The following is a 25,177-nucleotide window of genomic DNA, read 5'->3' on the forward strand; positions in this document are numbered from 1 at the left end:
TCCATCCACCACCCCCCCATCATCCACCCACCCATTCGTCCACATTGTGAAGTTAGGCTTGCTTTTCAACGCAAAGCTTGCTGCCTGCTTGCAAGGAAAGAACACACCATCAAAAGCAGGACCAGACACTGAGTTCTCCGCCATCTCACGCCTCTTGGGTTTCTGGCGGTGCCGTCTCTATTCCTCCGGGATGCCAGCCTTGCTCACATTCCGTCCCCACTCCTGATGCCCAACAGGCTTGGTTCCAACCCTCTCTCCTCTTCCTGGTCATTGATCTGGAAGCACTGGCATGGGGAGAGGAGACAAGGAACCCCATGGTGCTTTGTGGCTCCACCCACCAACTCCACAATGGGGGGGAACCAAGCAGATGCATGAAGCTCTACACATAACTCTGCTTTCCCATCTGACTTTATTTCACTTTTTTTCTATAAAACTCCTCCATAATTTCACAATTTAACAAAAAGTTTAAAATCCAGGACAGAAACAATCCTGTAACTTATTACAAACACAATTCTCCTTTATTCCTCTTATCCAGGAGTTGGTCTCGGGCCGATGAGTGTCCTAGTTCCTAGTTAGACACATTCTTTGTAAAAACCCTTGTGGGTAAGAAAGGTATTCGATACCTTTTGCTTTCAGGCGTCGGTTTACATTTTCTTCAGGAGATAGCAAAACACCGGGATTTGCACTGGGGTCAGGGGGCTTAACACTAAACACACGGCAATCACAAAGTGCCGGCCCCTTCCTATGGAAGCGTCCCCAGAGCCCTGGTGGGCCCAGCTGCCGGGCAGCTGGGGGTGGGGTGGGGGGAGCAGCTGGGAATGCCGTGGTCAGGGCCCTGGCTGCCTGGCACGTCCATCAGGTGGTCACAGGGCCAGCACTGGGCCCAGAGTAGCTCCGGAGGACAGCGCTGGGGCCTTCTGGCCAGAGGAGGTAACAGAAATGGGTTGGTGCTTCCAAAGGCCCTGGAAACAGCAGGCAGGGCCAGATGCTGCTGCTGCTGCTGCTGCAAAGGGCAGGCCCGAGAGCCCGGCCTTCCTCTAGCTGCCTCCGGGGCAGAGCCTGGCTCCTGAGCAGAGGACTGCCCGAGTCACAGAGCCGGGAGGCCTACAGCCCCTCCCAGGGGATCCTCCGCAAGGAGGAAGACCAATGGCCTTGGGCTGAGGCTCCCACCCGCGACCCCCAGCGGCCTCTGTGCACAGAGGGCCAGGCAGCTGCTGCTCTCGGGCCAGTCCTTTCTGTCCAATGTCTTAGAGTTTCCAGAGAAGACAAGTGCCCCACTTCGGAGTATTGTTGGCCTGCCTGGAGAAGGGGACGGTGGCAGCACGGAGCCTGCCACACAGGCCTGCCCTCTTCCTAATACCTCAAGGCAGTGGGGTTGGGAGAGAATCAGAGCAGATGGCGAGGAGTCACGGCGGTTTCCTCTGAAAGTTCTCGGGCCTTCCCCGAGTCCTGGGATCTCACCAGGAAGGCTGGCGTTGGGGAAGCCTTGGAGGCGGGGCTCCCGAGGGAGTGTTTGGGGTCTGCCTGACAGACAGACGGAATCGGAGCAGTGACAATGGTCATGGACCACAGGGAAGGGGAGCGTGGCACGCCCCACGTGGGAATTCACAAACTGAGGGGAGGAGGGGCCGTCCGACAGTGGGTGGGAGAGAAGTGAGCCTGGCTCCAGCCCCGGCCTCCTCTCCTGGAGCCGGTGGGGACCGGAGGAGCCTTGAATCGAGGTCCCCAGCCCCCAGGAGCCCCCCACAAGGTGGGCTGACTCTGTGAGGGCGTTCTGGTCGGGAGGGAGGAGCTGGCTTGGCCCTTGGAGAGTTTCAGGCGTGCGAGGAGTTGGGTCTCCAGCCCCTGACCGGCGTGAATCGCTGGGGTGGGAGGGCCTGCCGCCGGCCGGGGCCCAGGCACGAGGGGCTGGTTCTGAGTCCTGACGCTCCTCAAAAAACTCCACAAACTATCCCGTCTTATTTGGCAAAAGCTCATTTTTTCCGAAGTTCGAAGACTCGGTCAACAGAAGGAAGAGGATCCTATGGAAGGAGGAAGAGGACGAGCCCCAGGACGCCGACCCAGTCTCAGCCCGCGGCTGGCTGGGGGCCGGGAGGGCTGCTCCTGGAGACGGCGGCGCGCAGTGTTCACCGGCCCCGGGAGGAGCAGGAGGCGTCCTCCCTGCACCTGGAGAGGGTGAGCTGGCGCTCCAGCTCGGCCTTCAGCCCGACGCCAAGGCCAGTGGAGACATCGTAACCTACAAGTCCCGCCTTACCCCCCCCCACTCCCACGTGCACTGCTGCCCTGGAAATGCACACCCGGGAACCACTCGGTACCTACAGTGCAGACATATATATATAATAGAGAGAGAACTATACAGCACGGAGTCCCAGCACAGTGAGAGCCGACACGGGACCGTGTCTGGCTGACGCGGAGGACGAGCCGGGCCCGTCCTGGTGCGGCAGGAGCCCTCTGAGGTCCTGGGGCGCGGCGGGGTGTTCCGAACCGTTGGGGGAGGCCGGAGGCAGTGCCCCAGCCTCTCAGAGGGGCCCGGGCAGTGAAGCTGCGCCCCACGCCCCACCGAGGAGCGAGGCCCCCACCGCAGGGCACGTTTCTTCCCCTTCGGGAGTACACAAGCCACTTTCCAAGGGGGGCCCAGGTGACGGCCCCAGCGTGTCGGGGAGCAGCAGCGCCGGCCTGGCCCCCTCGGCCCCGAGGCTCCCGACGAGGAAAGTGCAGCTGGCCGTGTGGGCCGAGGACAGGGCGGTCACTAAGGCAGTGCTGCGGGCGGGCAAGTCGAGAGAGGAGGGAAGGCGGGGCCCAGACGTGGCCTCCCAGGACCCCGGGGATGCGGCCCGGCACCCGGCCCAGGGTCATGTGGCCACCGCCTCCAGGTAGCTCTGCAGCTTGCGCACGGTGGTCTCATCCAGGGAGAAGAGGTCGAAGTCGAAGGTGGTGTTGGTGACGTTGAAGTGGCCGGTCTCCTCGATCAGGTTCACGATCTGGAGGGTGGTGGCAGGTGGCTTCAGGGGACAGGCGCTAGGCTGGGGTGGACCCCGCCCCCACCAGGCCCTCGAGGAGAAGTGGGGGGTGATTCCCTGGGGCTGCCTGAGGGGGTCAGCAGCCCATGGGCCTCAGGGGCACCCTGCCCGGGACTCCTCTGAGATGCTTTGCGCTCAGGGGGCTGCGGGGTGGGTGGCTGCATCCAGTACCTGCTGCAGCACGTTGCGCTCCCGCAGTGCCATCAGCCTCCGGTGCAGCTCCACCAGCTCGTCAGTGTAGGCCTGGGGGACAGAGAAGCGCTCAGCGGGCGAGACCCAGCTCCGCACTGTGACCACACCCACGTCAGCTCCAGGCTGGTGCTCCCCTGCCCCGCTCCGTCATAGGCCCCTCCCCACTCCCCCACCCCCGCCTCGTCATAGGTCCACCCCCCCTCAGCCCCACCTAGTCGTAGGCCCCTCCCCACCCCCCAGCCCCGCCTTGTCGTAGGCCCTCCCCACTCCAGCCCCCGCCTCGTCGTAGCCCCCCAACCACCCCCCAGCCCCACCCTGTCATAGCCCCCCGCACCCTGCCCCGGCCCCCACCTTGTCGTAGGCACCCCTCTTGAGGATCTTCTCGGGCTTGCTGCAGGGCTCTGGGCTCCGGCGGCCTGACGTCTGCAGGGTGACCCCAGGTCTGCGTGAGCACTGGCCCACACCCCCTTCCCCAGCCCCCAGGGCCACTGCCTTCCCAGGCCCCAGGCCTGCTTGTCCTCCCTCCTCTGGCCCTGGAGCCAACTCTAAGGGCAGCCCCTCCTGGGGAGCAGACGATCTCTGGGGCCTGGGGGTGAAATGACCCTCCTCTGCGCCCACCACCCTGAGACTCGGACGCTCGGAGAACCCCAGGCCCAGCCCTCAGCCGGCCCCTAGGACGCTACCTTGCTGTTGGGGGGGGGCGGCTTCTTGGGAGGAGGGGGCTCCCGGCTGGGTAGGCAGGAGTCGGCGCTGTTGTCGCTCTCGCTGTCACTGAAGCTCAACCTGCACGCAGACACGACACCCTGTCAGGCCGCCCTGTGCCCAGGGGAGGGGGCCCCCCCGCAAACACTGCTCTGGGGCTCTGGGACGGACTCGGCCCCTCCCTGGGGCCAGGCCAGCGCCCAGCGCTACCCCTACAGCTCAGGAGACTCCCTCAGCCAGCTCTAGGCGGCCACTGCCAGCTTAAAAGAAAAGGAAAGAAAAGAATGCGTCTGAGCTGCCTTCAAAGAGCAAAGAACCCAGAGATGAGCACGCTGGCTCTGAGAGACTCTGGGATCCCGGCGGGGCCCGCTGCTCGCTGCAGGCTCAGAATGCCGGGTGCGGCACCCTGCAGGAGAGTCACTGCCAGCGGCAGCCTGAGCCCAACGCCCTGGGAGGGAGGGACACAGGTGCCAGCGTGCTGACATCAGACGCCTGCCCCTTGCTGGGCGGGGCCCAGACCCCGAGCCTGCTGAGCCCACCCCACAGTCCTGGGGCCAAGGCTGGCACTTGCGCTGGGCTGGAGGCTGAGAACGCACAGCCATCCCTGAGGTGGGCTCGCTCCCAAGGCCTGGGGGTGTCCAAAGGAGGGGCCTCGGCTTACCCCACTCTGGGGGAAGGCCACACATCATCTTCCCTGGGCCAGCGCACCTGGGGAAGGGGGAAGGGACCGCTGGCCGGAGAGCAGAGGAACCAGCCCCCACTGCCCCATACGCCTGGGACCAAGGCTGGTCCTCGGGCTGCTGGGCACCGCCTCGCCCCCGTTCTCGGGTGGTGATGGACTCCTCTCCCTGAGCGTCCTGCTCCTCCCTGCCAGGCAGCCACACCCTCAAGCAATGGGAGGAAGGATGCCCCCCGAGACCCCCAGGCCCCCCTCAATGCCTAGGCAGGGCGCCGCCTGGTGGGCTCAGAGGCTCCCTTTGCCTCACCCCGGGGAGCCCCCGTCCTGGCCCACCTCCTGGAGGCCCCACGATCACAGCAGGGCCAGGCAGAGCTGCCCCGGTGCGCCCAGGCCCACTCCTCCCCGCCGGCCCAGGCACCTGGAGTCCCTCCCTGCGTTCGTCTTGCCAGCGGCCTCCTCGCCTGATGAAGAGTCGTCCTCGTCAGACTCCTCGGACTGCAGGTCCTCCACCATGGAGCGCAGGGGTCCTGGTGAGGGCCGCGAGGGAGGGAGGGAGGGAGGGAGGGGGAGAGAATGGGGTTCAGGGCTCCACCTGCACCCCACAGTCCCCTCCACCCCCAGGGCCACGTGGAGCTCCTTGACGCCACGACCCCCAAAACGCACCCAGGCAAACCCACCTCGGAGGTTCCTCTGGCCAGGTGGGGCCTGCCGCCCGTCTCCAAGCACTGCCCCCGTGGCCACCCCCTCCTTAAGAGACCCCTGGCTCGCCCCACCCCTACCTTCCTGGCCCTGCTCACAGGCCTCTGGCCCCTGGCCCAAGACAGGACCGCAGGGCCCCTCCATTGCAAAGGGAAGGAGCAGCCCTCCTCTGCTCTGGGTGCTGGGATCAGAGCTCTGCCTGCAGGCAGGACGAACCAGCCCTGGCTGAGGAGGGCGACGCGGCCCGAAGCGTGGCCCACAGAACACCAGCCCCCCAGCCCGCGGCCCTCCTCGGGCCTGCCCAGCCCCGTGGCAGGCCCCTCCACTGCTCCCGGCCCACCGTCCTCCCCTTTCTCCAGAGACACTCGGTTCCAGTCCCCTACAGACGGCATCTTGGTTTATATTCCTGTTACCAAGGCAACAGAGGGACACAAAGCCCTCAATTACCTTGGTCATGTGATCCCGCGCACGGCAGGTTCCCCCCTCCCTTCCCCGTAGATAAGAACCATTGGAGAGAGTGTGGGCTTGGAGCACCCCATCCCCCAGCCCCCTCAGGACTGCGTGTCTTTATGTCAGGCCCCCCGGACTACGCTCGCCTCCCCCAGCTCTCCCCCACCCTCCAAAAAGGATTGCAGGCCGTGGAGGAAATTCTCAATCCGATCCACCAGAAGAGGTGCTTCCAGTGCGAGGGCGGGCAGAGGTCGGCTGGGCCAGGAAATGGGTCTGGTGCCACCTCCCCACAAGTACCCCAGGCGGCCTGCAGGGAAAAGGCAGCACTGCAGGCTGCGGGGGCCTGGGCCGAGTGCTGGCCAGGCACGTGGCAGGAGCGGAGCGCTTGGCTGGGTGGCTGAGGCAGAGGAAGGGACCCTGCACTGGCCAAGTGAGCCTCCGTCTGGGAGGAGCTGGAGAGGAGGCTTCTGGCAAGGGCAGGGCGCAAGTCACAACAGGCCCCTTCGCCGCAGACCCACAAAGCACAGCTCAAAGCCCTGTCGCACAGACGGGGCAAAGCTGAGGGCCCAGGCGACGGACAGCTGGCGGTCGGGTGACCTGTGCCGGTTTTGCTGTTAACACCGGCCCCCTGAGCGTCCACACGCCTATGGACATGGATCTCTGGGGCCCGGTCCAGGCACACAGCGTATCCTGAAGTGAAACCCTGGGCAAGCTCAGCCCAGGCTCAAGCCTCCCTACCCTCCCTCGCCCCCTGCCCTCGGGTTTTTCCGGCCGTGGCGGCAGCGTTCAGACTCAGGGTGTGCTGAAACTCGGGCACGAGCAAGTCCACGTCGGGAAATTCCCTGTGAACCCCTGGACTCCAGAGCAGACCCAGTGCCCCACTGGCCTCCGGGAAGGTCAGGGGGCTGCTCCCAGAGCAGTGAGCCTTTCCACCAGAAACCAGCCCCATGCGTCCCCACCCCGGCTCTCTCCTTTCCCAGCACACACCTTGACTGTGGTTCTGAGATGGCTCAAAATCCGAATCCGAACTGGAGTCGGAGCTGGAGCTGGAGTTGGATGGGCTCGACTGGGCGGACTTCACCCCATGCACGGCAGGGCAGGCGGGGCAGCAGGGAGAGAGGACAACAGTCATCTTTCAGTCCAGAGAAAAGGAGCCCTCCGGTGGCGGGGACAGCCAGGCAGGACGCCCCAGATACGCACTCAAAAGGCCGCCAAGGCGCCAGGCCCCAGCACCCGAGACCCTGACCCCATCCCACCTCCTCCTCCAGCCCCAGGATGCCGCCGAGGGACTTTAAATCTCCAGCCACGCCTGGTGCTCCCACCTGCCCAGGCAGGAGGACGGGGCCGGGCGGGGGGCAGGCGACTGTGGCTGCCCTCACTTGTGGGCCCTGCCCTCCTCCGGCAAGAGCAAGCTGGCTGGTGTGCGCTGCGGCCAACAGCTGGAAGGTCCTAACAGGAAAGGTGGGTGCGTTCTCATCCGGCCCCCCATTTCCTCAGTCTGTCCTGAGGCTGAGTAGCAACAACAAGCTGTCTCCCTGTCACCGGGTGCCCCTGAGGTGACGATGAGTGTGTGGGCAAGTGACAAGCACTTGAGGACACGGTGGATTCACAGCCGCCCCACTGCACCCAGAGCCGGTCACATCCCCCTTCTCCTCTTCCTTTAGCCCTGACTCGGCCACCAGGGGGCAGTAAAAGCCCAAACTAGGACCCCAGGCCCTAGGACACCAGGGCGTAAGTAGTAAGTAGCGTGGGGCGGCACCTCCCACTTGAGAGGCCTGTGTGGGGAAGGAGCTGAGCCAGAACTGGGTGGCGCCTGCTCTGGGCCCTCAGGAGAAACAACAGGCTCCTGCACAGGTACGCGCAGCACAGTGATGAGCCCGGGGCCGGGGGCTGGGCCAGACTGGGCTCCAATGGGCAGAGTCCATGGCTCAGAAAGCCTGCCAGCCCAGGGTGCCCAGACACCATCCAGCCTTCTGTCCTCGGGGACTGTCTGGGGGAGCTGAGCAGCCTGAGCAACTGGAAGGGGCCAGGAGACAGGCAGAGGCACCCAGCAGTGTCTCCTCAGCACACCCAGAGAAGGATCCCACCGCCCAGGCACAGAATGCTTCCCAGCTGAAGAGCTGAGGGCTCCCTCCTCTGGGGTCTGCCACCGCCCAGCCCGACCCGCTCCGGGCCCTCCCAGCACGCCCCTGCCAAAAGTCCCCGACTTGCTACCTTCACACGGGCCAGTGGTGTGCCCTGAAGAACCCTCCCCGGGAAACCAGCCTAGACTGCCATCAACCACTGTCCACTGGGTGGGTACCACTCAGACCAGTGTGTGACCCTCCCCACCCCCAAAAACGGGCCTGGAGCCACACGGCCCCCCCTGCATGCACACCCTTGAGTTCTTATTCTGGCTCGGAGGTCCTGGCTTCTGACCTTGGCTTTCTCACCAACTGGCCAAGGCAGCTCCTGGTTTTAAGCCTCAGTTTCCCCATCTGTAAAAGAGCTGCCCTGCTGGCCTCTGCTAAGCACATGGAGGTCGATGCCAACTGCGCTTCCGACCTCTGGGGCAGGGAATTCGGACAGAGCTCCGGGGCAGGGAAGACCTGGCTGGGAGGCCACCAGCACGCAGGCTCGGGCCAGCAGGCTCAGGAAGGTCCAGGGCAGGGCAGCACCTGCTCTGTCCTGACGGCGCAGGCCAGGCGGGCTTCTCAGCCACACTCGTCCCCTTTCCTTCCACATGAATCCAAGGGGCGGGTGTGGAGGGGAGGGGGGGAATCTGGAAGTGGTTTCAGCCCCAAGAGCCTAATGGTTCCTGGGGGTCAGAAAAGCCCTCGAGGGGCTGCCGACGAGTCCTGGGGCTCAGGCCACACGGGGTGTCCAGAAGGAGGGTGGAGGGCCCGCTGTGCTCCCAATGCTCCGGGGCCCGTGACTGAAAGGGACCGACCGTCAGGAACCCCACAGCCAAGGAGACCCCAGAGGAGCAGCCAGCGGAGCTGGGGGGCTCAGCCTGGGACTCAGACGAGGAGCTGCCCGGCCCCTCTGAGGGCCGAGGGGGAGGAGGAGACTCGGGCTCCACGCAGCGGTCAGAGCTTTCCGGCAGTGGCGCCCACTCAGCCTCCAGCGTGGGCCGGCCGGAGACAGGCAAGGGCAGCTGCGGAGGCCCGGGCCTGGAAGGCCGTCTCGCCCCCTTCACCATGGCCACCTGTGCCTCGCCAGGTCCCGGGGTCAGGACAGGTGAGCCACTGTCCAGCAGCCCTAGAGACCCCCCGGGCGGGCTGACGGCCCAGACCTGCCGTCAGAAGTCTCTCAGCGCGCGGGATGCGCCTCTTCAGCCAGGAGAAAGCCCTGGGCTTCCTTGAGCAATTCCAGCCTCAGGGCCGCGGTGGCCAAGGCCACAGACACTGGACACCCAGCCAGCCCCCGCCCCGAGCAGGCGGAGGTAGCTGCCCACAGTGGCACGGGTGTTCACAACAATCACAGCAGGACGCCAGGGTGGACACCCGGGGCCAGGGCACCAACATTCAGCTGGGGAGGCAGGGCTCAGGGAGGCCTCCACCTCTTCCCTACACAGGTGCACCAGCGTTGGGCACAGGAAGGTCTCTCTGGAAGCAGCTGAGGTGGACAGGAGGGAAGGGCACCAGCCCAGAGCTCCGGGTCTGAGCAGACAGAAGAGAAAGATGCTAGACGGGGCGCTATGAAGCACCCAAAGAACCCCCGGCAACCGAGAGGCGGCTGGGAGGGCCCTGGACTCCCAGGAGTCTCCAAGTAAGAGAGACGTTCCGGGGTTCTGCCATCCTCAGGTTCACTGGCAGACGATCTCCTGGGCGCAAGAAGCGCTGGGCATATGACATCACCAGCCCTGGGTGCCCCTAATTGTGGGGATGCACTGTTACTCATGAGCCAAACTGTCACCCCCCAGCTACCTCCAACGAGGTGCCCCTGGAAGCCGCACACTCACGACATCGGTGCTACTGACACAAACCACCTCTGGCTTCACCTCTGGGAACCACTTTCAAAGTCCCAGTGGCTCTCTGAACAGCTATGCTGGAGACAAAGCTTCTGCCTTTGAGAGTGAATAAGAGTCTGGGAACTATAAAAGGCCACTGAGGGCTTCCCTGGTGGCTCAGTGGTTAAGAATCCGCCTGGCAATGCAAGGGACACGGGTTCGAGTCCTGGTCCGGGAAGATCCCACATGCCGCGGAGCAACTAAGCCTGTGCGCCACAACTAGTGAGCCTGAGCTCTAGAGCCTTCGAGCCACAGCTACTGAAGCCTGCGTGCCTGGAGCCCATGCTCCACAACAAGAGAAGCCGCCACAATGAGAAGCCCGCGCACAGCAACGAAGACCCAATGCAGCCGTAAATAGATTAATTAATTTTTTAAAAAAGGCCACTGAAGGCCGCGGCTGATGATACAGGTGAGGGGGTCAATCGCTCACTCATCCATCCGTCCATCCAACTATGCATCCATTCACCCATCCCTCCAAGTCCCTGTTCGCTGACTACCAGAGGCCAAACAGCATGCAGAAATGACATGGCCCTCCAAGGCCCGGAGAGGTCTGGCTACCCAGTCAACAATCTGGCTCCTAGCTCTTTTGTGACTCAAGCCATCTCTGATGGCGACATTCAGAGAGCCGCATGGAAATGCTGCTGCAGGAAAAACCCAGAACCTCTGGCTCCCAGACCCAGAGAGTGGGATGAAAACACACAGGGACACCACACCACGAGTGGAGGGAGGGGGTGCCCTGACTGACCGAGCCTGCGGCAGCCGGGGAAGGACTCCATGGTGAGACACAATCGCCCACCCTGACCCCAAAGCGGCCAGTGAGACCCTGGCCCACACAGGGGGCAGCCCGAGAAGAGCTGTGAACCCAGGTACCAGTATCACGCTCAACTGGGACCCTTCATCCCAAGCACCGTCCACACAGATCTCGTGAGGCAGCTTCGTCACTCCCAACGTAAGGGGAAACTGAGGCCTGGCAAGGCACGGAGGCTGCCCAAAGCTACATGGAGCAAGTGGGCGCCCAGGGCTCCACACCGCAGCCCCCTCGTAACCTCCGCGCGGCTCAGAGCCAGCAGAGAGAGGACGAGGTGGGGCGCGCGAAGGGGAGAAGGGCGGGGGAAGGAGCCACCTCACCTCGGTCTTGAAGGAGGCCTCGTCCTCCGAGTTGGACTCCTCCACCTCCGGGGGCTTTTTGATCTCCCTGGGCTCGTTCTCAGCCTTGACTTTCTCCCCTTTGGCACTGCCCTTGTCCTTGGCCGGCTTTTTGTCCGAGAAGGAGGAAGACGAGGTGCGGGGTGAGGTGCTCGGGGCGCTCCTGGACCCCTTGGAGCTGCTCTTCTTCTGCTTTTTGGCGCTGGGCTTGGGCGAGTCGGCGGTGGCCGGCCGCTTGCTGGAAGACTTGGGCGGGGGCGGCGGTGGGGGCCCGCCTTTGGGGGACATGCTCTCCAGTTTGGTCTCCTTCAGGGCCATCTTGGGCTCCTTGAATGCGGCCTTGGGCGGCGGGGCCTTCTCCTCCTTGGGCGGCCGGCCCTCGCCCAGCTTCCGCGCGGCGTCCTTGGCGCTCCTGGCCTGCTCGCGCTCCGGCTCCTTGGAGGCACCCCTGCTCTCTGAGTCCTTGCGCGGCCGCTCCCGGTGCTCCTTGGTCGTCTTGTGGGCCTTGCAGGCCTTGCCGCTCTCCCTGCTGGCGTCCTGCAATGCCGGGCAGGAGGGGGACACGGTCAAATGGCATCTCGGGGCCGCCCTGCTCCGCCTCCCACGACCCCTACAAAGTATAATCCACCTGATTCAGACTCAGCTAGAGAAAATCTTCCATAAAGCGAAAAAGTAAGGCAGCAGGTGAGAGTTTTAAATGGAGCTGTCCCTTTAAACTACTAGGAAGTGTCAGCAGGTCCCAGGCGGCTGCAGGCTAAGACTCCCCTGAGGGATTCAAGAAGAGTACACGGTGAGTCAGATACAGACAGGCAAGCCACACCGACCCACTCCCGCTCCAGCGCCACGCAGCTTCCCGCGGGGCTGCTGCGGCGCGGGGGCTGGGGGCGCCAGCAGGCGGGGCCTCTCCTCTGTCCCCATCAGAGCCAGGTGCCTCCCCAGGTCGCCCCACCCTGCCTGGAAGGCCCGGCTCTGGCCCAGCCTGGCCCCAATGCACGCCGGCACCGCAGCTCTTTGATCGCCCTTTAATCTCCACAGTCAGCATTTACTGAGCGCCTGCCGGGTTCCCAGGCACTGCGCATGACGAACGGCTCCTAGACATCCCGGAACCCAAGCCGCCTGGGCAGCTTTTCTAAACCATGTGCAATGCCTGAGCCTCCGCCTCGGGAATTCAGAGGGCTGAGGGTGGAGCCTGGACTCTGGCGTTGATGAGCCAGGCCAGGGGGCTCCCACTGGGGACAGAGGCAGTGAGCAGCCCCGCACCGGGCCGCCGCGCAGGCCGGGCTGGTGGACTCCAAGCCTGCACGCCTGTGCTCCCTCTGGGCAGGAGCAAGACCACCTACCTCACCGGGCGACGGTGCAGGGCGGGCAGGGCAGACAGGGAGTGCACAGTCAGCCCACCCCCAGGCAGCCAGCGCGCCCTTGGGCAGGAGCCCCGTCTGCCACCTTGCCGGGCCTGCTCCTCATCAACACCGCGTACACCGCGTCATCACCTTGCCGCACAGCCAGGGCTGCGGGACAGGTGCCCGCTGCCGTCAGCTGCCAGGATTCTGCCCCCGACTCTGTGGGACAGGTGCACGGCTGGGCACCACCAGCAGCTAGACCACAGGGGCCCACCTGGGCGGGGCCCCCCAAAGCAGCCTCCCTCTACCAGCTCACCCCAAGTGCTGAGGGGACGGGCGAGCCAGGTGAACACCCAGCAGCTGGGCCTCTGCTTCCTGCGCTCACAGCCCCCAAGGGTGCAGCAACAGAAGCCTCCCAGCAAAGAGCCACAGGGAAAGACGGCACAGCCTAAAACCACCTCTGACCTACTGGAGTCCCCGTCTTCTTGCAGATCCACTACCCACACCAGTGCCAAAGGTTCAGGGCCAGCCCCACGTGGCCATGGGCTCCTGCCGCCTCCCTGGACAGAAGTCGGCCCTGTGCCCTGGCCCCGGCCGTCACGTCACCACGGCAGCGGGAAGCGGTGCTCACACCACCTTCAGGTGGCACCTTCAGAAGCCTGTGTAAAGGGGCACCCCTGGGGGGGCTGGTGTGTGGAACGGGGCCAGTCCCTGGGGGCTCCACTCTCCAGCAAGCTGCTGCCCCAAGGAGGGAGGCAAGAAGCACGCCACCCTGGCCTCTTCCTGCAGCGTCCTCGAGCCCGCCTGGGCCGCACAGTCCCGGCCCCGAGAGGTGGAGCGGAGCACCCCTGATGGGCACGACCGCCGACGGCCCCCGCCCGGGTCGGCAGAGCCTCCCCGCTGTCCAGGGCCTGCCCAACTAGCAGGCGCCTCGGAGCGGCGGCTCTTCACCCGGAGCTCTGGACGGGCGCCCAAGAGCACAGGCCCTCTGAAGTCACACACTGAGTCTGGAGCGTAATGTAGACGTTCCTGGGGCAAAGCCCCGCTGCAGTCATGTTCTCAAAGCTGTCGAGGACCCAGAATGATTAAGAACCAAGTGTTAGAGAAAGGCCCACCAGGCCGACTGGCTGACATCAGACAAGGAGAGGCAGGGCGCCCTGAAGCTACAGGTGCACGAGTCCAGGGGGCGGCGGGACCAAAGGGAACAGCCACCTGCACAGTGAGCCTTCAGGGGGTCCCGGTCCTCGCCTGGGAGGCTCCACTTCCTGCCTGCCAAGCTACCCTCCGGGGGGCTGTGGGCAGAAACAGAACCACAGGGACCAATCCACCTGGGGCTGCAACAACCAGACTCTCCAGCGGCCCCCAGGCCCTACAAGGACCACCCCCTCCCTCCTGGCCCTTCTGCCTGGAGCATGCGGTCCGGCCAGTCAGACTCTGCAGGTCCAGGCAGTGGAGAATCCGTCGGGGGAAAGAGCAGGTGCTTCCTCAGCTGGAAGAAGAGGCCGATGACTCAGAGGCAGGACTGTGACAGCGGGCAGAGGGGGTCTGTTGGAGAGCCATCAGCAGAAACCTTCGCAGGGACCCCCTATGTCACAGCACTCAGGGGCTGCAGAAAGATGCTGGACCGGGAGGGGTGAAGACGGAAGACCCTGCCTGCAGGCCTCCCAAGCCTCGCAGATACACCCACTGGCTTGGTGGTGGTGGTGGGGGTCCCAGGGGTCTCAAAGACCTCAGCAAGAGATGCCACCAGCAACCCCAGCAGACGTGGCTCTGTCGGCCACTGGAGTGTCCTCACCACCTGGGAGGGCACTTCTTAGGTGACTTGCAAGCGACAGGTACAGAAGAGATGGCAGTTCCCACTCTTCCTATTTTGCACCGACTTCCGAAAAACCGTGGGTGGCTCGGAGAAGCTGCCAAGATCGCTAGCAAGAATTTTTCTTCAAGTCCCACGAGGTTCAGGGAAAGACCTAGGAGGCCGGTGAGGGGAAGACCCTGGAGCCGCACTCTGTACTTGAAGACTCTGGCCTCACGCGTCCAGAGGGCTTAAGTCAGACAGATCTGAGGATTTCAGAGACCTAGTGGCCTTGTGGAAAGTGCCAGAAAGACCTTGCCTGGGTGACGTGGCGCTCCTCCAAGGTTGCTGATGAGCATAAGGCTGTAAGACGGCTCAAGAGCTCAACCTGCCCCGCCTCAACCAGGCCCCCGACACCCGACAGGGAGTGAAGCAAGAAAACTGCCAAGATGAGAAATGGATAAACTTGCAGGGTTGGTGGCGGACGACCAGCAGCTGCCCTGAGAGCCAGGCGGAGCTTGGCCTCGGGGACACAGCTGTATAGGCGGCTGCAGCACGGGATGCATGCTCACAAGCTTCCAGGTCCACTGCGGTACCAGCCTGAGGGCTCCGGAGGCCACTCCGGGACAGTTCAGAGAGAGAGGTGTCGGGAGGGCAGAGTGCCACCTGCCCGACTGGCCGAGAGAAGACGATGAAACGTTTCTTCTTGGGGCGAAACAGCTGGCTCTGCCACATGGTTCCACCCGGCCCTTCCCCCAGGTGAGCTCTCTCTGCCCAGAGCTGCTGCCAAAGAAGGAAGCGGAGCCTGGAGCAGCCGCGGGAGGGAGCGCCAGCCCCGACAGATGGGGCGTCCCAGTTACGCTCAGGAGGCAGCAGTGGACACGCTCTGTCCACGGCCCCCAGCCACGCCAGCCTCTCGGGGTTCTGTCCGAGTGGCCCTAGGCCCTCGGACTCGGTGAACGGGAGAACGGGGCAGGCTCCCTGGCCTCAAGAGGAACGGGGGAAGAGCCTGCAATCAGTTGGCTGTCTGAGCGGTTCAGGAGGGCAAGCCTCCTGACGAAGGGGCAGAGCAGCCGGGCGGAGCGCAGAGATGTGCTCCGAGAGAGGATGCCAAGGGAGCGAGTCCGGGGACGGAAGGTCCAGCTCTGCGGAGGGGCGCCCTGAGCCCGGGCCCCGCCGCTGGGCCCCAGCGCTCCCACGTGACTGGGCCTTCCGCCTCACTAACCTTGGAGCCGTGGGACGGTTTGGTCTTCTTGGGGTCAGAGAAGGCAGAGAGTGGAATTGTGGGTAACATGGGGTAGTCGGGGCTGGGCCTGGACACCGTTTCTGCTCCTTCGGGCATTACCATCACCTAGTGATAAAGAAGAGACAGATGTTATCAACGAGCAAGGAGGCAGGCTGGAAATCCGATCGGCAAGAGGAAGCCGGCCTGCGGAGCTTCCCTCCGGGAGGGGCCGAGTGCCGAGCGCTGGAGCCAAGCGGGGCCGGGCAGAGAGCGAAGAGAAGCCGGCTCCCAGGATGGCTGGGCGCGGTGGGCCGGGCCGGCCAAGAAGACGCGGAGCTGTGGCCAAAGCTGCCCCACACGCGGCGGTGCCGACAGACCAGAAGCGCGGTTGGCACGGGCGGAAAGCCGGCCGGACACCCAGACCAGGCAGCTGCAGCGGAGGGGGCAACCTCTGCGGGATGCGTGTGCCCGATGCCCTGGGCCCCGGGCCCTGGGGCCGAGCCCTCCTCCACCGTGAGGCGGGTGAGGTGGACAGACAGGGAGAGTGCGGCCAGACCAGAGGAGAGCTGCGTGGGGTGGGCGCGGGGGGAGGGCCCAGAGGAGGGAGGGTCCGGGGTCCTGCTAGGAGGTGCCCGGGGAAACACCTGCCCACTCCAGCCAGGCTCCCGAGGCCCCGGCTGAAGAGGGGGAAGGCGGTGGGCAAGTGCTCGAAATACTGACACCGCAAATTGACCCTAATAGCAGTCAGCGCTCAGAGGGAGCCTTCCAGGCGCTGATGAGACAGAATAAAAGAATAAAGTGCACATACAAAAATGAAGAAAGCATTTAGCTTGGTAGAACAGGCACCATGAATAACCCTGAGAACCTGGGATTCCCCGACGAGCCAGCGTTTCATCTCGGGGGGCCAAGGTCACGCCTGGCTGCGGGGACGCCGGTCGAAAGGAGGGCGGTGGAGCGCCTCGCCCCTCAAGCCCCGCAGCGGGGCCCGAGGCGGTGCTGCTCACGGGAGCCTGTCCAACCACCACGTTCTGAACCAGGCTCCCAGAAGCCGCCTGCCCCACCAGGCCCGGGATCACGCTGTTGGTGACCCACACACTCCAGCCCACGGGGAAGCAACGGAGAGCGCAGCCCAGGAGAACGGCGGGGCCACGGGACGCCTTAGTGCGTCCACCCGCAGACCTTTTCCTTCTACTTTCGCTGCAACTTCTCTCCCTTCAAATGAAGGTCCCAGAGCAACCCTATCCCAGGACAGCACGTGGAGGCCTCCCGTGTCGCTGCCTCTCTGTGACAGCCCTTTGGGGCACATGGCTCCACGGGGACCCGTCTCACCCCTGGCCTCTGAAGGAGCCTCTACCTCTGCGCAGCTCAACTGCCGACGGGGCAAAGGATGAGACACAAGCTGAGGGGCCGGGCAACCGCCTGGCACAGCGGGAAGCAGCTCAGGTCACCGCTGAGGGTGCCTGAGCCTCACGCGAGGAGCGACCGGGCTCAGGCAACCCCGGGGGAAAGGGCCGCACAGAAAGCAGTCCTCGCGGGCTCACCGACGGCCCGCTCCTCCCGCGCTTCCAGCGCCGACATCGATGTCAACGCAGGCAGGCTCCGGGCCCATCCGCCACCGGATGGCAAAGGCGGCGCCACTGGGACCCAGAGCCCCAGAATGGCAAACAGGGACCAGGACTCAGGGCTCGGGAGCCACCGTCCCATAAAGGTCTCGGGCAGCTCCTAAGACCAGAAAGCACTGCTCTGCCATCAGCCTGGGGCCTGAAGCCCGCAGCCCCAAAGGGCGAGAAAGTTCCTGACCAGCCAACCGGCTCTCCAGGCAGCCCCAAAGGGCCAGAACAGCCCCCAGCAGAGACCACAGGGCGGCAGCTCGCGGGCCTCCCTCCCAAACTGCAGGCCGCGCCTGCCCTCCCCACCTCCCTCCCCCGCCTCTGCACACCTCTTCCTTCTCCCCGCCCTCCAGTTTTATGTGTTTAGATGATGCTCACTGAACCTTCATCTCCTCAGAGCAAAGAAAACATTTTTTTTAAAATTTCAAAACGTTTTAGTTTTTAAAAAATAAAATAAATGACTATAAATGATACAACCAGTTTTCCCATGTGACTCTAAAGGTTAAAAAAAAAAAAAAAACTTTACGTGGGGAGCCAAGGTCTCGGTGCCTGGGTCCTGGGGCTCTGAGAGGCCCGTGGGCGCTCTGTGTGTCTGTCTCCCAAAGAGAGGTGACCATGAAAGCTTTGGAGGAACACCCGGGAACACCTCTGGAAATACTTTGGAAAATATGTGGCAGCGAAAATAAGGTAGAGAAGCAGAGCTGGGGGAGGACCGCTGAACCCGGCAAACTCAGGGCCAACATCTGTGTAAGCTGACTCTGCACCTCCCGGCTCTGTGACTGGACTCCGTCAGCCATCACGTGCTGGATTGGAATCGCACACTCATCTTTTACTAGGGACACAGCATAACTTAATCACGTATTCTGCGATGGATACGTGATTGCTTTCATATTTTTAAAAAAGTTTATAGAAAGACCCAACTGAATTAAGTGAACAGGAAAGGACTGCTCCCTAGAGCCAAAGAAACCCAAGCCAAACGCCCTGCACGCACTGGGGCTGTGGGCCTGCCTCCACGACACACACGCGTGCACACACAGGCTCTCGTGCCCCCGGCCCGACTCCTCCGTCCCAGGCTCGGGATGTCCGTGTGCTCAGCCCACCGCCCTCGGCGCAGCCAGTCCTCCTCCACGACCGAGCACCCCACCCCGCTCTCCAAGGGCCCTGCCACGTGCACGGGGATCGCTGGCCACACAACTCGCTACGGAGACCTAAGTTCTGAGAGCCTGTGTCACCAGGACAAAACCGCCAGGAGCGCGCATCAGCAGGGAGCCCCTACAGAGCCGCGGCTGCTCCCCCCGATGACACGGCCCCCGCGAGGCCTTGCTGATCTGGTTAAGACTGGCTCCGGCACTGCGCCAAGCTGACAGAGCGGCCTCGCGCCCATTCCTGCCCCGCCCCGCCTCCACGGAGCAGGATGCTAATTACCCACAGCCGACAGGAAGCTACAGGGTAACTAGAGACTAGTCAGTCACCCGCGGCGGACAACACCCTAGCGCAGACTCGGGACGCCTGCGTCCCGTCCAAAGCTGCTGGGCACCACCCGTGCAACCTGCCCCTCTGGGTCTGGGGTGCCCGACCACACGCTGGAGAGCCCCGGGCGCCCCCAGCACCAGGGCCGCCCAGCGCTGGGGGCCACGTCGGGGCACGTGGAGCGGCACACTCACCCCGCCGGCCATCAGCAGCTTGTACCGGAACTCCACGGTGGGGTTGTTGAAGGTGAGCTTCTCACAGCGCAGGTGGTTGACGGGCGGGTTGCCCTCCAGGTTCAGGAACAGGTCGTAGGTGAAGCAAACCTTCCTTGGCTCCTCCTTAAACAGAGAAAACAAGGAAGTCCACTCAGCGGGGTGGGCAGCCAGGCGGAGGCACTCCTTGCCGCCGGGCCTGCCCCCCTCTCCCCTCGGACCCTCATCTGCTTCTCTGTGTGTGTGTGTGTGTGTCTCCCCATCGCTCCGCTTATGCAGAATAAATCAACTTACTATCTGCAGAGCGGCAAAGCAGACCCCACGACAGAAATAAAGATCATCAGGAGGACGTTCTCAGCTGGTTAATGGCGCAGTCCTACCGACGGTGTGCGGAGCCCCGCACACACACGCCCCTCGACCCTCAGCGCTCGGCCCACGGACGGGGAAGACGACGCTCCAAGACACACGGCTGCTCAGCGACACTGCTGAGACCGGGCCCCAGGCTCTAGGACCAGATCCTGCAGCCTCAACCCCCGGCCCCCTTCCTGGAAGGGAAATTTCTCCAAAGACATACAGGCGGCCAATAAGCCCACGAAAAGATGCTCAACACCGTTAACCACTAGGGAAATACAAACCAAAACCACAAAATACTGCCTCACACCCACTAGGATGGCAATTATTTTAAAAAAGGAAAATAACAAGTCTTGGCAAGGATGTGGAGAAACCAGAATCCTGGCGCACTGCTAGCAGGAAGGTAAAATGGTGGTCCCTTTGGAAAAGTGTATGAAAGTTCCTCAGAATGTTGACTACAGAGTAACCGCATGACCCATATATCTCCCCTAGATGTATACCCAAAAGAAACGAAAATACACATTCACATAAAAACTCGCACGCCTATATCCACAGCAGCATCACTCACGACAGTCAAAAAGCGGAAACAACCCAAGTGTCCATCAACAGGTGAACGGATAAACATATTGCGGTCCATCCATATAACAGAATGGTATCCAGCCACAGAAAGCAATGAAGCACTGACACATGTTGTTACCACGTGGATGAACCTCAAAAACACGACGCTCAGTGAGAGAAGCCAGACACAAAAGGCCATGCAGTGTGTGATTCCATTTACACGAAGCGTCAGAACAGGCAAATCCACAGACAGAAAGTGGCTTCATGGTTGCCAGGGGCTGGGGGAGGGGAACGTGGAGACTAACTGCAAATAGGGATGAGGTTTCCTTCTGGAATGATGAGACCATCCTGGAACTAGAAAACTGTGATGACTGCACGACCCTGTGAATACGCTAAAACCCACCAAATTGGTGTGCTTTAAGAGGGTGAATTTTCTGGTATGTGAATTTCACCCCAGTTTTCTAAAGTGCTATCCGTGGGAGAGAGAAAACCAGGAGCACGGGGAGCCAGTGGAGGTGTCTCAGCAGGGCACAGGTGAGCAAGGAGGGCAGGTCGGTCAGGCTGAGGAAGGAGGGGCAGGGCAGCTAAGCCCACTCGCTGGCACTTCCGGGCTGGCTTCGCTTTGCCCCTTCCTCCTGTGGTGGTGCACCAGGGCCCCGGCCGCCCCGCCATCCCTGGGCAGATGGCGCGTGGTGAGCGCGGTGAGCTGGTGATGCGGGGAGCGGGAGCCTGGCTGGCCACACGCCCGCTTCTGAACAAAGGGGACAGGAGTGAGGTCCTGCAGTTGCACTTGCGACGACTCTGTCCCCCCATCCAGGCCACAAAGGTAGAAGGTGCATCTGTCACGCGATGGAGCCGCAGACCCTGCCCTCCAGGAGCTGCCAGTCTGGGGCAGAGAAGACAAGTAAACAGGCCTTCTCGAGCTGACCCGACGCCACCGACAGCGACCTGGCCCCTCCCCTGGCAGCCCCTGGCCCCAGGAAGAGTGGGTTTCTACCCCGCCCACCTGCACCAGACTTGGAAATCCGTCCCCCTGTGCAAGGTGCACAGTGACCTAGTCTGAGGTGATGAGATGAGGGAGGTCAGCCGAGGGAGGGCTTTCCTTTCCAAACCAAAAAAGTGCAAGAAAGTCTCAGCATTTCCCTTCTTCCTGCCGAACTGTGAGACGGTCCACGGTACACCTGCAGGCCAGCATCAGCCACGGCACAAGCGTGGAGGGAAGCCGAGAGCACCCCAGGCGGGCAGCCCTAGCACCACAGAGCTGCTGCCTCCCACTTCTTGTTAAGGAAGAGACAGCAGCCCCCGGTAACCACTGTTACGCCCCTACATGCGGCCAGTGCCCCTCCTCTGTGTCCACCCATATGGAGGCATTTGTCACACTGGGTGTGTGTCCCCACCAAGCTGGGAACCCCTGGAGGCAGCGGCTGTGGGGACTCCTGCCCTGCACCCCCCTCCCCGGGTGCTGGCCCTGGGGAGGCGCTCCATATTCGCCAAAAGAATGAAATGTGACCGCTGATAGGAGAGGGGCCTGACCCAACAGTGGGGGTGGGGAGGGGGCCAGGAAGCGCCCGTGGAGGCTGTGACAGGCTTGGAGAACAGCTAGAGGGTGCAGAGAAGCGCCACAGGCCACAGCGTCCTCTCTGGGACCCCAAGAGTCCACGTGGCTGCAGCTGGAGGGGAGGGTGGACAGCAGTGGCAGCAGGGGACCCAGAGACAAGGGCCTTGGCCGCCACTGAGAGGGTGAGCCTCATGCTGGGGGCAGAGGGCTCTACGGGGGTTGAGGCTGGGGAAGAGAGAGCCCAGATCCGTGTGCTGGGGAACAAACAGCCTCTGGCTGGCAGAACGTCTGTCGAGACTGGGAGCAGGGCCTGAAACTGGCAAACAAAGGAGGCGGGAGGAAGCAAGCATTTGTCCCGCTTTCCCACTAGGTAAACACACAGACGATAAGAGGGGTAAATGGCACAAACGTGTCCCGGCTACTACATGAAGAAGGAACAAGATTACCACCGACCTGTGACTCCTGACGGGTCGGTCACCCAGGTGCTGTCTGTCAACCCTGCCAACATCACCAGCACGGACCACCTTCCCGGGAAGACCTCACCTCCAGATTCAAGTGCACATTGTCAGGGAAGACACAGATCAGGGGACTGTGCTAAATGCAGACACCACGGGGACGAAAGCAGCAACAAGGCAGACGGTACCAAACTCTACGGGACAAATGATGCAGCTTCTCCAACAAATAAAGTGCAAAGAAACCAAAAAAAGAAAAAAGAAAAAAGAAGGTAGAAGGAGAATCTGTAGATTCAAAGAGACTTAGGAGACAACCCCCTGAATCACAATGTGTGGGTCCGGCCAAGATCCTGATTCAGACAGGAAAGAGCTTTAGGCTGGGGATTAAAAAATTGATAATTTGCAGGCGTGACACTGGTATTGTTATACTATTAAAAAGCTGCCCTGGGACTTCTTTGGTGGCGCGGTGGTTAAGAATCCACCTGCCAATGCAGGGGACACGGGTTTGAGCTCTGGTCTGGGAAGATCCCACATGCCGCTGAGCAGCTAAGCCCGTGTGCCGCAACTACTGAGCCTGCGCTCTGGAGCCCGTGCGCCACGATTACTGGGCCCGTGAGCCGCAACTACTGAAGCCCGTCCGCCTAGAGCCTGTGCTCCACAACAAGAGAAGCCACCGCAATGAGAAACCTGCGCACCACAACGAAGAGTAGCCCCCGCTCACAGCAACTAGAGAAAGCCCGCGCGCAGCAACGAAGACCCAACGTAGCCAAAAGTAAATTGATTTTTTAAAAAAAAGAAAGAAAAAACAAAAAGCAGCCCTTATCTTTTAGAGGCGCAGTCTGAAACGCTGACACGTGAAATGATGATGCCTGGGATTTGCTCCAAGAGGACGCAGGCAGGGGGTGGCAGGCCACAGACAGCTCCCAGGGGCCCGTCCCAGCACCCCGTCTACTCCTGCAGGTGCTTCCAACTTTCCCCAGTCGCCTTCCGAGTGGACACAGGGCAGTGAGGCTACAGGCTAGGAGGAGGAACTCGGCCGAGGGCACCTGTGTGTCAGCAAGGGGAGGTCAGCAGACAGCTGGCTGTCCCCCTTGCAGGGCACAGGGTCAGGCTGGGCCTGGGGCTCGTCTCTCCTGCACAAGGCCTGCCCTCCTGAGCCTCGGCTTCCTCACCTGTAAGGTGGGAGGATGAGCTACAGCCGCAGGGCTCAGCTCTGCGCCATCAAGAAACGGAAACCACTGTTTTCACCAGGAAGAAGCGGAGGCTTGACGAAGGCACATGGAGGTGCAGCCCACACACGGGACCCCCGCGGCTCAGAACCAGGCCTTCCTCTTGCCTCTGCCCTCTCTGGGTGACACCCTCCCGCCCGCCGCCACCCCCCCCCCCAGCCTGGTGGTGCAGCTGCAAGGCTGGTCCAGCCACTCCCCCAGTCCCTGGCCCCTCAGCCAGCCCCTCCTCGTCTCCTCTGGACCACTCGCTGCCCCCACCACCCAGCTGCTTCTGCTGCGGCCTCCTCTCAACCCCATGGCGTTTGAACCGGCTCCTGGCTCATCCCCAACCCACTCCTTTAAAGCCCGCCAATGGCTTCCCTCCGAGGGCCTCCTCTGTCCATTATCCCCAGTCACAGCCTTCGTCACGGTCCACAGGACGCATGTCCGTTTTCTGTCCACCCGCCCTCTGGACAAAGGGACCCCTTCTGTTCCTATGGGGCAGCGCTGAGCAAGCACCCATGTCTGCGGAATGTGCCCACGTACTCGTCTGTCCTCCAGGAACTTCACGGGTGCCCGCCATGTGCCCACAGCACGACCAGGGCTGAGGAGGGTCTCCAGTGTCCTGAAGCCCTCAGGGCAGCAGCGATGCTGACGTGCCGCCGACTGCTCTGTAAGTAACTCCGTGGAGCGCCCCTGAGGCCAGGCACTCTTCCAAGCACAGGTGCTCTTACTGTCCCCATTTCACAGATGAATAAACTGAACCAGAGGCAGAGCACATGCCTGGTGCCAAGAGGCTGGTCAGCGGGGAGCCAGGACGCCCTCCAGGCAGGCGGTATCCTCTGGAACCCCTGGCTCTTGGAGCGGTTCTCACACCCACACAAACCAAACAGGGCAACGCGCTGGCCCGAGACAGCGCCCAGGAGGAGTTCTCTGGGATGCCCAGGTGAGCGGTGAGGAGCAGAGCCAGGGGGCGGCATGTGGGCTGGGCAGGGGCCTCCCCCAGCACCCAGCATGTGCCCCAGCGCACACTGATGATCAGAGCTCCCTCGGGACAAGACCTGGGGCCTGAGAGGCTTAGGAACTTCCAAGAGGGTGGCGGACCACTTCCTGCCCAGCTCCCAGGACATCAGCCTCCTGAGAAAGCCAAGAGGCAGGCAGCACCATGGCACCCCAAGAGTCAGCAGCACCTAGGTGAGGGGTGGCCAAGTTCAAGGTGTGCAGGGCAGCAATCCCAAGAGTAACTAACATCCTTAGTCATTCCAGTGGGACCCCTGGACCCTCGGGATCCCGAGGCCGGCCTCAGGGGTTCTCAGGCCAGGCCCTGGGCCACTGGCCACAGGCCAGCATCTCTCTCCAGCCCCAGCAAACTAAGATGCGGAGGAACTGGCCAAACTGGTGTCAGCGCCCAAAGCCAGCAGCACACACACCTGTCCACAGCGCGGGGAGTGCGGGCCATGGGGCCCGTCCAGGACAACAGCCCCCAGCCCTGGGCCAGCTGACTGAAGCTCTGCATTGGGCCCCGTCCATCACCTCAGAAACCACCCCCAGGGCCATCTCCAGGGCCCCACTCTGTTGCAGCTGGCAGGGCTGGCCCGGAGGACCCCCAGGTCAAATGGAAGACTCCCGCAGCCTCACTAGCCGAGGAGGACCCCTGGTTCCTGAGGACCCTGGGGCTGTTTCCTCTGCCCTCGCTGGTCCCTCACCTGTTCGACGTTCCCTGTGAGAGGCCCCGGGGTTCGCATATGCTGAGCTTAAAGGACAACCAGGTAAACCTGAATCTGACCATGGCTCTAGACCTAACTGGCAGTTTACAGGGCTGCAGTCAGCAACATCCCTATGGGACCACAATACACCTGAAAATGCTTTGCAAGGGAGAGAAAGGGAGAGAGATGGAGAGAAAAAAGATTTAAAGAAGCTTAAGAGACACAGCAATTAGTAGCAATGTACTGACTTTATTTGAATCCTGATGTGAACAAATTATTTAAAATATATATACGTGAGACAGGGAAACTCTGATATTATTGGATATTTGACAGTATTAAAGAATTATTGATTTATTAATTTCTAGATTTGATAATACTGTTTTAGGTTTCGTTTTGTTTTTAAAGAGTCTTATCTTTTATAGACATGGGCTGAAACATTTACAGAGTAAAAAAAATAGGATGCCTAGCACCTGATTCAAGACATGCTGGGGTCTATAGCAGAAACTAACACACAATGATACTCCAATAGAGATGTTAAAAAGAAAGAAAAAAGAAAAAAAAAGACATGCTGGGAGCAGAGATGAGAACAGGCCCGCCTGCAGGTGAGTAAGTGCTGAAGCTGGGTGGTGGGCGCTACGTGGTGGTTTGCTCTGCTGCCCTCTCTACTTCTGCATCTATTTCTTGGTTTTCTATATTTAAAAGTTTAAATATACACGCCTGGCCCCCCCAGCCTTCCCCCCAGCTCTGCATTCGAGCATCTACTGACTACCTACGTGGGCTGCCTGTATCCTAGTACTGGGGACAAGGGTGCAGGCA

General features: G+C 62.1%; 1 protein-coding gene across 3 annotated transcripts in view; it reads right to left on the minus strand.

The window, feature by feature from the left end:
• Positions 1–390: 390 nt before the first annotated feature.
• MLLT1 (MLLT1 super elongation complex subunit) overlaps positions 391–25,177 on the minus strand; it is a 131,854-nt gene continuing 107,067 nt past the window's right edge. For 2 of the 3 annotated variants that reach the window (XM_082455183.1, XM_082455182.1), the window contains exons 4-12: positions 18,511–18,654; positions 15,237–15,362; positions 10,862–11,416; positions 6,730–6,817; positions 5,012–5,120; positions 3,896–3,995; positions 3,564–3,635; positions 3,192–3,263; positions 391–2,981 (exon numbers count right to left, since the gene is read on the minus strand). In XM_082455183.1, the coding sequence (XP_082311309.1) occupies positions 2,853–2,981; positions 3,192–3,263; positions 3,564–3,635; positions 3,896–3,995; positions 5,012–5,120; positions 6,730–6,817; positions 10,862–11,416; positions 15,237–15,362; positions 18,511–18,654 (1,395 nt within the window). In that variant the 3' untranslated portion in view covers positions 391–2,852. The remainder of the gene's footprint in view (positions 2,982–3,191; positions 3,264–3,563; positions 3,636–3,895; positions 3,996–5,011; positions 5,121–6,729; positions 6,818–10,861; positions 11,417–15,236; positions 15,363–18,510; positions 18,655–25,177) is intronic. The other variant, XM_082455184.1, reaches the window with a different exon arrangement.

This window comes from Balaenoptera physalus, assembly GCF_965194825.1.
Source record: "Balaenoptera physalus genome assembly, chromosome: 3".
In the NCBI taxonomy this organism is placed as follows: Eukaryota; Metazoa; Chordata; class Mammalia; order Artiodactyla; family Balaenopteridae; genus Balaenoptera; species Balaenoptera physalus.